This window comes from Ranitomeya imitator, chromosome 5 (assembly GCF_032444005.1).
Source record: "Ranitomeya imitator isolate aRanImi1 chromosome 5, aRanImi1.pri, whole genome shotgun sequence".
Lineage (NCBI taxonomy): Eukaryota > Metazoa > Chordata > Amphibia > Anura > Dendrobatidae > Ranitomeya > Ranitomeya imitator.
This window is the reverse complement of record NC_091286.1, coordinates 487,911,663-487,927,666: the sequence shown is the minus strand read 5'-3', so window position 1 is coordinate 487,927,666 and position 16,004 is coordinate 487,911,663. Positions and strand designations below refer to the sequence as shown.

Below are 16,004 nucleotides of genomic sequence, written 5' to 3'. Positions count from 1 at the left end.
CATCAAACACTATTATATGAATTTGTCAGCTATCATTTAAAAAGACATTTAAGTCAAGTACATTATGTTATAATATATAACAAGAGGATAGAGTGTTAATTTCTCCAAGAATTTGAGTAACGTCAAAATTCTACAAACTTAGACCTTGATATTTAAATTGACATCTTATGATCACAACCTAAAAGTTCTAATATGTTAGATGAACTTCATGACTCATGAAAACAGTAATACTGTTTTAGAATAAAAAGGCAGACATAATCTATACTATGACCATAACTCCTAAATATCTAAAGAATGAATTATTCATATGCAACTCAAGCAATTTTGATACTTATCTGTTAATAATAATCAGATATTTGCACAGTTATACAGCTATACAGCTATGAACAACCTAAATATCTTTTACACCAAAGAGCCAACAAAAAAAATTATATTACATAAATTCCAGTCACTGTAGAAGTAAAGGCGGATTATGACTTTCTTACTAGCTTTTGCTTTGGTATAAGATGCATTTGTTTGTATTGCTTTGCAATTTAGACTTTTAAATATTTGTTCCACTATGTGGGGAACATTTGGGGAACTTTTGCAGCCTCCAGTTATTTTTAAGAAAACAACTATTTCTTCATTAACCCCTTAGTGACAGAGCCAATTTGGTACTTAATGACCGAGCCAATTTTTGCAATTCTGACCACTGTCACTTTATGAGGTTATAACTCTGGAACGCTTCAACGGATCCCGCTGATTCTGAGACTGTTTTTTCGTGACATATTGTACTTCATGATACTGGTAACAATTCTTCGATATTACTTGCGATTATTTATGAAAAAAACGGAAATATGGCGAAAATTTTAAAAATTTTGAAATGTTCAAACTTTGTATTTTTATGCCCTTAAATCAGAGAGATATGTCATGAAAAATAGTTAATAAATAACATTTCCCACATGTCTACTTTACATAAGCACAATTTTGTAAACAAAGTTTTTTTTTTGTTAGGGAGTTATAAGGGTTAAAATTTGACCAGCAATTTCTAATTTTTACAACACCATTTTTTTTTAGGGACCCCATCACATTTGAAGTCATTTTGAGGGGTCTATATGATAGAAAATAATGAAGTGTGACACCATTATTATTATTAACCCTTTATGTGCTTCACAGGAACTGAAACAATGTGGAAGGAAAAAATGAACATTTAACTTTTTTTTGCAAACATCTTAATTCAGAACCATTTTTTTTATTTTCACAAGTGTAAAAACAGAAATGTAACCATAAATTTTGTTATGCAATTTCTCCTGAATACGCCAATACCCCATATGTGGGGGTAAACCACTTTTTGGGCGCACCGCAGAACTTAGAAGTGAAGGAGCGCCGTTTGACTTTTTCAATGCAGAATTGGCTGGAATTAAGATTGGATGCCATGTCACATTTAGAGAGCCCCTGATGTACCTAAACAGTGGAAACTCCCCACAAGTGACACCATTTTGGAAACTAGACCCCTTAAGGAACTTATCTAGATGTGTGGTGAGCACTTTGAACCCCCAAGTGCTTCACAGAAGTTTATAACGTAGAGCCGTGAAAATAAAAAATCGCTTTTGTTTACACAAAAATGATTTTTCACCCACAAATTCTTATTTTCACAAGGGTAACAGGAGAAATTAGACCACAAGAGTTGTTGTGCGATTTCTCCTGAATACGTTGATACCCCATATGTGAGGGTAAACCACTGTTTGGGCGCACCGCAGAGCTTGGAAGTGAAGGAGCGCCGTTTTACTTTTTCAATGTAGAATTGGCTGGAATTGAGATTGGACGCCATGTCACGTTTGGAGAGCCCCTGATGTGCCTAAACAGTGGAAACCCCCCACAAGTGACACCATTTTGGAAACTAGACCCCTTAAGGAACTTACCTAGATGTGTGGTGAGCACTCTGAAGCCCCATGTGCTTCACAGAAGTTTATAATGTAGAGCTGTCAAAAAAAAAAAATCGCATTTTTTCTACAAAAATGATCTTTTTGCCCACAAATTTTTATTTTCACAAGGGTAACAGGAGAAATTAGACAATAAAAGTTGTTGTGCAATTTCTCCTGAGTACGCTGATACCCAATATGTGGGGGTAAACCACTGTTAGGGCGCACCGCAGAGCTTGGAAGAGAAGGAGTGCCGTTTTACTTTTTCAATGTAGAATTGGCTGGAATTGAGATCGGACGCCATGTCGCGTTTGAAGAGCCCCTGATGTGCCTAAACAGTAGAAATCCCCCACAAGTGACCCCATTTTGGAAACTAGTCCCCCCATGGAACTTATCTAGATGTGTGGTCAGAACTTTGAATGCCCAAGTGCTTCACAGAAGTTTATAATGCAGAGTCGTGAAAATAAAAAAAAAATTTTTTTCCACAAAAAAGATTTTTTAGCCCCCAAGTTTTTATTTTCACAAGGGTAACAGGAGAAATTGGACCCCAAAAGTTGTTGTCCAATTTGTCCTGAGTATGCTGGTACACCATATGTGGGGGTAAACCACTGTTTGGGCGCACGGCAGAGCTCGGAAGGAAGGAGCGCCGTTTTGGAATGCAGACTTTGATAGAATGGTCTGCGGGCATTATGTTGCGTTTGCAGAGCCCCTGATGTACCTAACCTGTAGAAACCCTCCACAAGTGACCCCATTTTGGAAACTAGACACCCCAAGGAACTTATCTAGATGTGTGGTGAGAACTTTGAATGCCCAAGTGTTTCACAGAAGTTTAGAATGCAGAGTCGTGAAAATAAAAAATATTTTTTTTTCACAAAAAAGATATTGTAGCCCCCAAGTTTTTATTTTCACAAGGGTAACAGGAGAAATTGGACCACTAAAATTGTTGTCCAATTTATCCTGAGTATGCTGATGCCCCATATGTGGGGGTAAACCACTGTTTGGGTGCACGGCAGAGCTCGGAAGGGAAGGAGCGCCGTTTTGGAATGCAGACTTTGATAGAATGGTCTGTGGGCATTATGTTGCGTTTGCAGAGCCCCTGATGTACCTAAACAGTAGTAACCCCCCACAAGTGACCCCGTTTTGGAAACTAGACCCCCCAAGGAATGCAGAGTCATAAAAAAATATATATATATTTTTCCACAAAAAAGATTTTGTAGCCCCCAAGTTTTTATTTTCACAAGGGTAACAAGAGAAATTGGACCACAGAAGTTGTTGTCCAATTTATCCCGAGTACGCTGATGCCCCATATATGGGGATAACCCACTGTTTGGGCGCACGGCAGAGCTCAGAAGGGAGGGAGCACCATTTGACTTTGAGCGCAAAATTGGCTGTCGTGTTTGGAGACCCCCTGATGTACCTAAACAGTGGAAACCCCCCAATTCTAGCTCCAACCCTAACCCCAAAACACCCCTAACCGTAATCTCAACCTGATCCATAATCCTAATCACTAACCCTAACCATAATCACAACCCTTACCCCAAAACAACCCTAATGTCAACCCTAACCATAACCCTAATCAAAACCCTAAATCCAACACACCCCTAATCCTAATCTCAACCCTAACCTCAAACCTAACCCTAATCCCAATACACCCCTAATCACAACCCTAACCTTAACCCTAATCCCAAACCTAACCCTAATCCCAAGCGTAACCCTAATTCCAACCCTAATACCAACCCTAATCCAAACTCTAATCCCAACTCTAACCCTAACTTTAGCCCCAACCCTAGCCCTAACTTTAGCCCCAACCCTAACCCTAGCCCTAAGGCTACTTTCACACTTGCATCGTTTGGCATCCGTCGCAATCCGTCGTTTTGGACAAGAAACGGATCCTGCAAATGTGCCCGCAGGATGCGTTTTTTGCCCATAGACTTGTATTGCCGACAGATCATGACGGATGGCCACACGTCGCGTCCGTCGTGCACTGGATCAGTTGTGTTTTGGCGGACTGTCAGCACAAAAGAACGTTCAATGAAACGTTTTTTTGTACGTCGCATCCGCCATTTCTGACCGCGCATGCGTGGCCGTAACTCCGCCCCCTCCTCCCCAGGACATAGATTGGGCAGCGGATGCGTTGAAAAACTACAGCCGCTGCCCACGTTGTGCACAATTTTCACAACGTGCGTCGGTATGTTGGGCCGACGCATTGCGGTGGCCCCATACCGACGTAAGTGTGAAAGAAGCCTAACCCTAAATTTAGCCCCAACCCTAACCCTAAATTTAGCCCCAACACTAACCCTAAATTTAGCCCCAACCCTAGCCCTAACCCTAGCCCTAACCCTAGCCCTAACCCTAGCCCTAACCCTAGCCCTAACCCTAACCCTAGCCCTAACCCTAGCCTAGCCCTAACCCTAGCCCTAGCCCTAGCCCTAACCCTAGCCCTAGCCCTAGCCCTAACCCTAGCCCTAACCCTAGTCCTAACCCTAACCCTAGCCCTAACCCTAACCCTAATTTTAGCCCCAACTGCTGTTCTCCTGCCGGCCAGCAGATGGAGACAGATGGCGGGCGCACTGCGCATGCGCCCTCCATTTTCTTTTGCCGGCGGCCAGGAGGAGCAGCAGGAGGATCCAGGGACACAGGTGAGTATGACAGGGTCTCCGAATCCCCCTATTTCTCTGTCCTCTGATATGCGATCACATCAGAGGACAGAGAATTACACTTTATTTTTATTTTTTTGCGGTCGCCGGTAAACAGTTAATTACCGGCGATCGCAAAGCATGCTCTTTGGGGTTTCGGCTACCCCCGGCAGCCGAGACCCCAAAGATTATCGCGGGGCCGGCCGGCGGGCGCACTGCACATGCGCCCGCCATTTTGAAGATGGCGGCGCCCACCGGGAGCCACAAGGAGCACCGGGGGAGATAGGTGAGTATTGGTGGGCTACCTGGGACCCCTTTTCTCTGTCCTCTGATGTGCGATCACATCGGAGGACAGAGAAATTAAAAAGAGATCACGTTTTTTTTTTTTTGCAATCGCCGGTAAACGGTTAATTACCGGCGATTGCAAATGCGGGGTGGGTAAAAAAAACCCCGAATCATGTTCTCTGGGGTCTCGGCTACCCCCGGCAGCCGAGACCCCGGAGAAAATCCGACTCTGGGGGGCGCTATTCACTTTTTCCACAGCGCCGTTAATTAACGGCGCTGTGGTTTAAGTACCCTTAGCGGCCGCCGTTAAAAGGCGTATCGGCGGTCGCTAAGGGGTTAAATAATAAAAATGTGCAAAGTTATTGAACAGCTTCTAGCAAAAGGAAAATCAGCTGACAGTTCTCTTCAGTCCCCCTCATAAACATGTTTGCTTGGATGCTAGACGGCACCTTGGGGATGCATGTTATTACATCTCAATTTGTTCACGATGGCACAGTTAGGGTGCTGTGACCTCAGATGCCTTGCCAGATGTCCTGGCATAAATTTAAGCAGGCCAAAGAAAATGCGTGCAGCAGGGGAGGTGAAAAGTAGAGTTGCAGAAGACCATAAGCATTCTTATTTTTATTTTTTTAATTCTAAGTTTATTATACTCTTAGGTCTACAGAGACCCCATTTATAATATGAAAACATTTCATTTACATTGAATAACTTTGATGCAAATTTAATTTTCTTGCTAAATTTGGGCATTTGGAAAGCTCAAACCTTGGAAGATTCGATCATTCCTACAAATCAGTCATGTCTACCATGTCTACTCCCATTAATGTAGATACCCATTGTCTGGCATCTCTCAAACAGCTCATCTCATAGGAGAACAAATGGAATGTGTATGCTAAAATCCAGACTTTAAGTGGGATCTAAGCTGCCGATATTCATACAAATTAGCAGATTTGACGTGTATGACTATTTTAACCATGGTGAGCTTTCATTAATATTTATTCATCAACAGTAAAACTAGAATAAAAATAAAGAATAGTAGTTAAAATGGCTAATTCTATGGTTAGTTATTTCCTGGGTAATTGTTTTGTTTGTACTCATGTTTCTTGACTCTACTAATATTGTCACCTTTGTATACACATTTAGTTGCATTTCCTCCAGCTAGGGAAGAGGAAACCCATGAAAGCTCAGGTTTGACAGGTTCAGCCGAACTTGAGCAAGAAGTTTTGTTCGGGTCCAAAAAATGTAAATGGTCGTAGTAAGGGCTGGGGGGCTGCAAATGGAAGCAAAATAAGGGTAAAAGCAAGACAATCGTCTCAATGTTATAAACTTCTGTGAAGCACCTTGGGGTTCAGGGTGCTCGCCACATATGTAGATAAGTTTCCTGAGGGGTTCAGTTTCCAAAATGGTGTCAATTGTGGGGGGATTCCACTGTTTAGGCACATCAGGGGCTCTCCAAATGAGACATGGTGTCTGCTAATTATTCAAGCAAATTATGAGTTCATTAAGTCAAATGGCGCTCTTTCCCTTCCAAGCCAGTCTATGTGCACAAACAGTAGTTTTCCCCCACATATGAGGTATCAGCATACTCACGATAAATTGCCCAACCAATTTTATCATGCAATTTCTCTTTTTATCCTAGTGAAAATGCAAAATTAGAAGCTAAATATCTTTTTTTTTTGGAATATGTGATTTTTTTACTTTCACAGCTCAATTGTATAATCTGTGAAGCACCTAGGGGTTCAAAGTGCTCACCATGTATCTAGATAAGTTCCCTGAGGGGTCTAGTCTACAAAATAGTGTCACTTGTGGGGACTTTCCAATGCACGTAAGGGGCTTTCCAAACACGACATGGTTTCTGCTAATTATTCCAGCAAATTTTACATTCAAAAAGTCAAATGGAGCTCCTTTCCTTCCAAGGCATTCTTTGCACCCAAATATTAGTGTTCCCCCACATATGGGGCATCGGCGTACTCAGGAGAAATTGCACAACAAATTTTGGGGTCCATTTTTTCCTGTTAACCTTGCAAAAATATAAAAAATTTTGTGCCAAAAAGTTAAATGTTCATTTTTTATTTCCAAAAATTCCTATAAAGCACCTAAAAGGTAAATAAACTTATTGAGTGTGTTTTTTTTAGCACTTCTAGGGGTGCAGTTATCAAAATGGTGTTACTTTTGAATATTTTCTGTCATATAGTCCCCTCAAGGTCACTTCAAATGTGGTCAATAAAAGAAATGATTTTGTAAATTTTGTTAGAAAAATGAGAAATCGCTGGTCAACTTTTAGCCTTTATAGTTTCATGACAAAACAAAGTGTCAAAATGTATGCTGGTGTAAAGTAGACATGTGGTAAATGTTATTTATTAACATTTATTGAAAATAGAAAAATGTCTCACATTTTCATCAAATTTTCATTTTTTCACAAATAAACATAAGTCATATCAAATAAATATTATCCCTATCATGAAGTAAAACATGTTGCAAAAAAACAGTCTCAGAATCAGTGGGATCCGTTGAAGCGTTCCAAAGTTATTACCATATAAAATAATACATGTCAGAATTGTAAAAATTGGCAGGTTCATGAAGGTGAAAACAGGCTCGGGGTTGAAGAGCTTAAAAATATGGGGCCTCTAAAATAAATGACATTGGATCCCCTTATATTTAATAACTAGCAAATGCGAAACAGACAGCTTAAGGCTGATATAAATAGGCTGGTAAAGGGCCAGGGATACTGCCCTCCTCCCAGACAAATAACACTAGCCCTCAGTCACCCCAGAAATGGCACATCCATTAGATGCATCAATTCTGGGTTTTACCCTTGGCCCTACACCAATGCCCCTGTGCAAGTGGGGTAATGTCTGTTGGCGTCAAGCTCAGTGGTTAGTAATGGACAGGCATCTATAAGACTATAAGACCCCTATTGCTAACCCTGCAGTCAAAAGCAATAAACACACACACACAGAGAAAAGGCCTTTACTTGTACAAAACACTCCTTCTTTTATCCATTTATTACCGTAAAAAAACACATTCCCTGGTTTACCAATTTATTAATAAAAAAAGATCTGATGACATCTAACTAGGTCCCACATCATCCATCGATTTTCTATTACATCAGTAATGTCATCACCCATGAGCCGCCATGACCGCAATTGTAATTGTAATCTGTGTAATTTCACATAGATGTTGATGATACGCCAGTGAGAAATGATGGTGAGTAACCTATGCAGTCGTGCTCTAGTGTTACTGGCTCACAGCAATGACTGCACAGGTTATTAATGGTCATTTTTCACAGGCGTAACATCATCACCTTTCCGGTTCAGGTTCTCTCATCCCTACTCTCTGCCTTTTTTTGAAATCCAGTATAAATGTGCCTTCTAATTATCAACGAGTTTTGTTTACCTGTAATCTGCTTTTTTCCCCATATTCTCATTTGTATTTCTGAGTAATCTTTGCTATTATTGCATTGAAATTGCTCATTGGAGTTCAAACACATTATTTATTTTATTAGACAATACAAGCCCTCACCACCTCCTGCCTCCTGCAACTCAAAAATATTTCTAAAATTCGTCCATGCCTCAAACTGAGGCACTGCAATTGAGTACTGCAATTTCCACCTCTGTGGCCTCCGAATTAGCATGCTTGCACCTTTCCAGTGTGTTCTTAACTCAGCTGCACAAATAATCCAACTATACCTCTGCTATTTGTCTGTTTTCCCCTCTGATAATCTTTTCACTGGCTTTTAATCTCCCAGCGTATTCAGTTTAACACCTTAGTGAAGGAGTCAACTTGCAGCTTAATGACCAGGTCAATTTTTGCAATTCTGACCACTGCCACTTTATGAGGTAATACTCTGGAACGCTTTAACGGATCCTGCTGATTGTGAAATAGTTTTTTGTGACACATTGTACTTCATGTTAGTGGTAAATTTCTTCGATATTACTTGCATTTATTTATGAAAAAAATGGAAATATGGCAAATTTTCAAGCATTTTTATGTCCTTTAATCAGAGAGATATGTCACACAAGCTAGTTAATAAATAACATTTCTCACATGTTTACTGTACATCAGCACAATTTTGGAAACACATTTTTTTTAGGAACTTATAAGGGTTAAAAGTCGATTTCTCATTTTTACAACATTCGCAAAACCATTATTTTTAGGGATCATCTCACTTTTAAAATCACTTTGAGGGGTGTACATGACAGAAAATACCCAAAGTGACACCATTCTAAAAACTGCACCCGTCAAGGTGCTCAAAACAACATTCAAGAAGTTTATTAACTTTTTATGTGTTTCACAGGAGCTGAAGCAATGTGGATGGATAAAATTAACATTTACCGTATATACTCGAGTATAAGCCGAGATTTTCAGCCCATTTTTTTGGGCTGAAAGTCCCCCTCTCGGCTTATACTCGAGTCATATACCGGGAGGTCAGCAGGTGAGGGAGAGCGGGGGCTGTGTAGTTATACTTACCTGCTCCTGGCGCGGTCCCTGGACGTCCCTGGCTTCCCCGGCGCTGCAGATTCTTCCTGTACTGAGTGGTCACATGGCACCGCTCATTACAGAAATGAATAGGCGGCTCCACCTCCCATAGGGGTGGAGCCGCATATTCATTGCTGTAAATGATCGGTAACTGTGACTGCTCAATTACAGGAAGAAGCTGCAGCGCCAGGGAAGCCAGGGACGTCCAGGGACCGCGCCAGGAGCAGGTAAGGGGAGCGCAGCGCTGCGCGATATTTACCTGCTCCTCGCTCCGGCTCCATCTGCAGCGTCCTCTAGCAGTGACGCTCAGGTTAGAGGGCGCGGTGACGTAGTCAGTGCGCGCCCTCTGCTGAGCGTCAGTGCTGGAGACAGAGCCGCACGAGGAGCAGGTAATTATTGAAAGCGCTGGCATCCTGAGCAAGAGAGGTGAGTATGTGATTTTTTTTTTTTATTGCAGCACCAGCAGCATTCCATATGGCACAGCATTATAAGGAGCATCTATGGGGCCATAAGAACGGTGCAGAGCATATATATATATGGGGCACAGCTTTATAAGGAGCATCTATGGGGCCATAATGAACGGTGCAGAGCAATAAATATATGGGGCACAGCTTTATAAGGAGCATCTATTGGGCCATAATGAACACTGCAGAGCATTCTATATGGCACAGCTTTATAAGGAGCATCTATGGGGCCATAATCAACGGTGCAGAGCAATAAATATATGGTGCATAGCTTTATAAGGAGCATCTATTGGGCCATAATGAACACTGCAGAGCATTCTATATGGCACAGCTTTATAAGGAGCATCTATGGGGCCATAATCAACGGTGCAGAGCAATAAATATATGGGACACAGCTTTATAAGGAGCATCTATGGGGCCATAATCAACGGTGCAGAGCAATAGATATGGGGCACAGCTTTATAAGGAGCATCTATTGGACCATAATGAACACTGCAGAGCATTCTATATGGCACAGCTTTATAAGGAGCATCTATGGGGGCATAATCAACGGTGCAGAGCAATAGATATATGGGGCACAGCTTTCCATGGAGCATCTATGGGGTCATAATGAACGGTGCAGAGCATTCTATATAGCACAGTTGTATATGGAGCATCTATGGAGCAATAATGAACGGTATGGAGCATCTATTTTTATTTTTGAAATTTACCAGTAGCTGCTGCATTTCCTACCCTAGGCTTATACTCGAGTCAATAAGTTTTCCCAGTTTTTTGTGGCAAAATTAGGGGGGTCGGCTTATACTCGGGACGGCTTATACTCGAGTATATACGGTAACTTTTTTTTTACAAACATTTTATTTCAGAAACAATTTTTTTTATTTTCGCAAGTGTAAAAAGAGAAAATGAACCACAAAATTTGCTGTGCAATTTCTCCTGAATACGCCGATGCCACATATATGGCAATAAATCACTGTTTTGGCACACGGCATAGCTTGGAAGAGATGGAGTGCCGTTTGACTTTTTCAATGCAGAATTGGCTGAAATTGAGATCGGACACCATGTCGCATTTGGAGAGCCCCTGATGTGCCTAGACAGTGGAAACCCCCCACAAGTGACACCATTTTGAAAAATAGACCCCTTAGAGAACTTATCTAGATGTGTGGTGAGCACTTTGAACCCCCAAGTGCTTCACAGAAGTTTATAACGTAGAGCCACAAAAATAAAAAATTGTATTTTTTCCACAAAAATGATCTTTTCTCCCCTAAATTTTTATTTTCACAAGGCTGGACAGCCTGGATACATGTGAGGAATGCCTGTTTGTTAGGGAATCCCTTCATGTATTCAGCCTGTCTAGCAGCCGCAAATCATGCACCTGCGGCGACAAAAACTAAATCTCAGAGCATGCGAAAATACTGGGAGATCCCCTGAGCATGTTGTTGGAAACCCAAGTAACGGGTATACTCGCTCATCAGTACTCTCCACACGTAATCTCCGGTCCTCACAAAACTGCCTTCTGCACTGTGCTCTAATACGTTCCTGACAAAATCATGCCCAATAGTTCCCTCAGTCAAGCCCCATTCTGTGGAACTCAGTACCTCAAAGCATCAGATTATCTCATATTTTGAATCTTCAAATGGAACCTGTAAACTCATCTATTCAAAAATAGCTACAGTCAGCAATAACCCACTGCCATCTGATCACTACTAAAGTTACAGTTACTGTAACCTCCCTTTTTATCTATTGTGTCCTTCCCCAGTACTCTATAGATTGTAATCCCATAATGGCTGGGTCTTCTTTCCTCTCTACCAGTATGATGGTCTATTTACTTTTAAAAAAAATGTATATATATAGTACAGACCAAAAGTTAGGACACACCTTCACATTTAAAGATTTTTCTGTATTTTCATGACTATGAAAATTGTACGTTCAGACTGAAGGCATCAAAACTATGAATTAACACATGTGGAATTATATACTTAATAAAAAAGTGTGAAACAACTGAAATTATGTCTTATATTCTACAGTAGGTTTTTCAAAGTAGCCACCTTTTGCTTTGATGACTGCTTTGCACACTCTTAGCATTCTCTTGATGAGCTTCAAGAGGTAGTCACCGGGAATGGTTTTCACTTCACAGGTGTGCCCTGTCAGATTTAATAAGTGAGATTTCTTGCTTTATAAATGGGGTTGGGACAGAAGTCTGGTGGATACACAGTTGATAGACCTAATGAATAGACTGTTAGAATTTGTATTATGGCAAGAAAAATGCAGCTAAGTAAAGAAAAACAAGTGGCCATCATTACTTTAAGAATTGAAGGTCAGTCAGTCCGAAAAATTGGGAAACTTTGACACTGTCCCCAAGTGCAGTGGCAAAAACCATCAAGCATCAAGCACTACAAAGAAACTGGCTCACATGAAAACCGCCCCAGGAAAGGAAGACCAAGAGTCACCTCTGCTTCTGAGGATAAGTTTATCCCAGTCACGAGACTCCGAAATTGCAGGTTAACAGCAGCTCAGATTAGAGACCAGGTCAATGCCAAACAGAGTTCTAGCAGTAGACACATCTCTACAACAACTGTTAAGAGGAGACTTTGTGCAGCAGGCCTTCATGGTAAAAAGCTGCTAGGAAACCACTGCTAAGGACAGGCAACAAGCAGAAGAGACTTGTTTGGGCTAAAGAACGCAAAGAATGGACATTACACCAGTGGAAATCTGTGCTTTGGTCTGATGAGTCCAAATTTGAGATCTTTGGTTCCAACATGGTGTCTTTGTGCGATGCAGAATAGATGAATGGATAGACTCTACGTGCGTGGTTCCCACCGTGAAGCATGGAGGAGGAGGTGTGATGGTGTGGGGGTGCTTTGCTTGTGACACTGTTGGGGATTTATTCAAAATTGAAGTCATACTGAACCAGCATGGCTACCACAGCATCTTGCAGCAGCATGCTATTCCATCCAGTTTGCGTTTAGTTGGACCATCATTTATTTTTCAACAGGACAATGACCCGAAACACACCTCCAGGCTGTGTAAGGGCTATTTGACCAAGAAGGAGAGTGATGGGGTGCTACGCCAGATGACCTGGCCTCCACAGTCACCAGACCTGAACCCAATTGAGATGGTTTGGGGTGAGCTGGACCTCAGAGTGAAGGCAAAAGGGCCAGCAAGTGTTAAGCGTCTCTGGGGACTCCTTCAAGATTGTTGGAAAACAATTCCTGGTGACTGCCTGTTGAAGCTCATCAAGAGAATGCCAAGAGTGTGCAAAGCAGTCATCAAAGAAAAAGGTGGCTACTTTGAAGATCTTAGTATATAAGACATAATTTCAGTTGTTTCACACTTTTTTTGTTGAGTATATAATTCCACATGTGTTAATTCATAGTTTTGATGCCTTCAGTGTGAATGTACAATTTTCATAGTCTTGAAAACACAGAAAAATCTTTAAAAGAGAAGATGTGTCCAAACTTTTGGTTTGTACTGTATATGTAAAATATGCTACCTATTTTTCACATGTACACAACCCTAAAATTACAGGTGCTTTAGAAAGAAATAATAATAAAAAGTAATAATTATGACTTTATTAAATATATCTTTAAGACACATACTTCTTGATGGTACTTCACAACTCTATTTGTTTGTAAGGTGCCATCCCATAGGGTGATTTTTAAGATATATGGTATATAATAAAGTTATATTTTTAATATTATATTAAAGAGGACCAATTTATATGATTTATTGATAGCTAAAGGTTGATATCTCGCATATCACTATTTATGTTTTTTAATCTAACAGTATAGTAACTTTTAATTTGTCCTTGATATAGATAGTGCAGAATAACCACATCTAATACGTTTTTTGCATTGTAAATTTTAAACTTTTTCAAGTCATTGATTTAAGTGCAATATATTTTTTTCCTATAGCTATGCAAGATGAGTTTATTATGTAAATAAACTTTACCTATTAGGCTGTGTTCAGTCTCAGAAAAGTGGACGGGATTTATAAAAATCTCATGCCCACTGTGCTTTTCTTTACTGAATGTAATCTGAGCAACAGTGTGTGTATGTTTCAAATCCGCAAACAATGAATTTATCTTGCGGGTAAGTTGATTTTTTTACATATAAATTTTTCCATTGACTGGCATTAAATGTGGAAAATCTGCAGATAAAAAATGCACATCCGTGCTTAGTGTGTTTCCACCACCAGAAATGCATAAAAAATGCAGGTAATCTGCACATGACAATATTAATAAAGTTTTGTCAAAACCAAATACCAGGAAATATCCAAAACAAAGTAGATTTAACGCATGACATACCAAAAAGAGGCAAAAAAAAATGCAGTGTCAAAAATTACATAAAATGAATGTAAAAAACTGCACTCAAAATGCAATGAAAAAGTAAAGTAACCTAATTAAAATAATAGGTGCAGGAATGGTGCAGACAATCGGCAATCTTAAAAACTCACCAAAAGATTGTCGATGGAACACAGCCTTAGATTTCCGGTCGAAGGTCTCTTACCCAGCTAACCAATCTCTTGCTGTACATTGACTATAAGGGTATTTTTCCACGTGCAGGAAACGCTGCGTGCTTGATGCTGCATAGAGACGCAGCGTCAAACACGCAGCGTCCAGATGTTACAGCATAGTGGAGGGGATTTAATGAAATCCCATCTCTGCTATGCATGGTAACACGCACGCGGCGGTCCTGCGACTCCGGACATGCGGCGCGTCTTTTAAGATTGCAGCATGTCCGTATACCTTGCGGCGACGCTGCTTCACCGCAAGGTATAACACAGGGCCCTATGATGGGGTGCGATGATCCCGGATGTGTGCTATGAACACATCCGGCATCATCGCGTCCCAAAAAGGGGGCGGAACTTAGGGTAGAGCGGGTTTGCCGCTCCGACGAAAACCGCCAGCCATCCTGATCGTGGACACATACCCTTAGATTGCTGTTTCCAACAAGTGGCACTAAAAACCCTGCTCTCTTCTTTTGTGAAGACGCTACTTGCATATTTCATTATGTAACTTACGTAGGGAATCTGAGCACGCTTCATATTATCATACAGGTCAGAAATTTCAGCGTCATTTTCATATCCATATCGACATAATTGAAATCCAAGTGACCAGTACGCAGGCATCACAGGGCGTCCAATGAGCTTTAAAAAATGTGCACAAATATGTAAAAATGTAGAATTGACAAAAATGAACTAAACCTATAAGTCACAGAAAACTGTATCTTACTTGTGTATATTGCTTCACAACCGTCTCCGGCTCGGGTCCCAATACTACATAAAAATCCAGAATTCCTCCTATAGTGCGGAACGTTAAGGCAGGGGTTTCTTGTAAAGAAATGTCTGAAAACACAATATTACAAATCTGCAATGAGAACTAATGTGAAGCCACTAGAAATCATGTCAAACATATAGCGCATCCTGTAATGAATTAACCAAAATGGATCCTCATTTTTCTAAGTATATATTGCAACATATTTTCTTCTGATCTATTTTGCTGTTGGATTGCAGATTTTTTTTTTATTCTATATTTTGAACATAATTATGGGATACGGCCATCTTGGCTGAGCTGCTACTCTGCTCCACTAACATCACTCAGGGACATGATTTACAGCAGCTATAAATGAACGCTGTAATCGTTATTGACTTTGAGATAATTTTTTGGTTCATGCTGTGTGACTTGAGCAGAAATCGTTATACAGGTTGGGTAGATAAGTGAGATGTGGCCATCACCTACTGTCATAGTGGTTTCTGTGTTATCGACATTTGCTATTAGGCATAATGAGATGTAAAGTGGTGCTGAAATATTGTAAAAAATAACATAACAAAATATCACCACTAAATCAGTCCAAAACACAGTAAGTAAAACCAAATGTGCTTAGTATATTCATGTCTGTGAAAGAAATAAAACAAAATAATGAGGTAAATTAGATGGACCATGCATTCTTTTTTTCCACTCTTAGCTTTCTATTTTTGAGGATATTTGCACATTCGCAATGATGACACATAGTTAAGATTGGTCATGCTGCCACAATGTCAAAAAGTACTGTGCATATTGTAATATGTGAAATATAGAATATGCTGATAATTTATGTACTCTACATGATCCTACAACTACACTGTCAGTCTTATTATATTTTATTCACATGAATTTGTAGGATTGTGGGAACAGAGCACACTAGGCAGAGTAGGGAAAACAGATGCTTTTAAAGAAATCACACATATTCCATAAATGAAAAAGA

General features: G+C 40.4%; 1 protein-coding gene across 2 annotated transcripts in view; it reads right to left on the bottom strand.

Annotated features, from left to right (window-relative positions):
• SI (sucrase-isomaltase) overlaps positions 1-16,004 on the bottom strand; it is a 427,600-nt gene that overhangs the window by 202,986 nt on the left and 208,610 nt on the right. For both annotated transcript variants that reach the window (XM_069727394.1, XM_069727395.1), the window contains 2 exons: positions 14,993-15,105; positions 14,782-14,907 (listed from right to left, as the gene is read on the bottom strand). In XM_069727394.1, the coding sequence (XP_069583495.1) occupies positions 14,782-14,907; positions 14,993-15,105 (239 nt within the window). The remainder of the gene's footprint in view (positions 1-14,781; positions 14,908-14,992; positions 15,106-16,004) is intronic.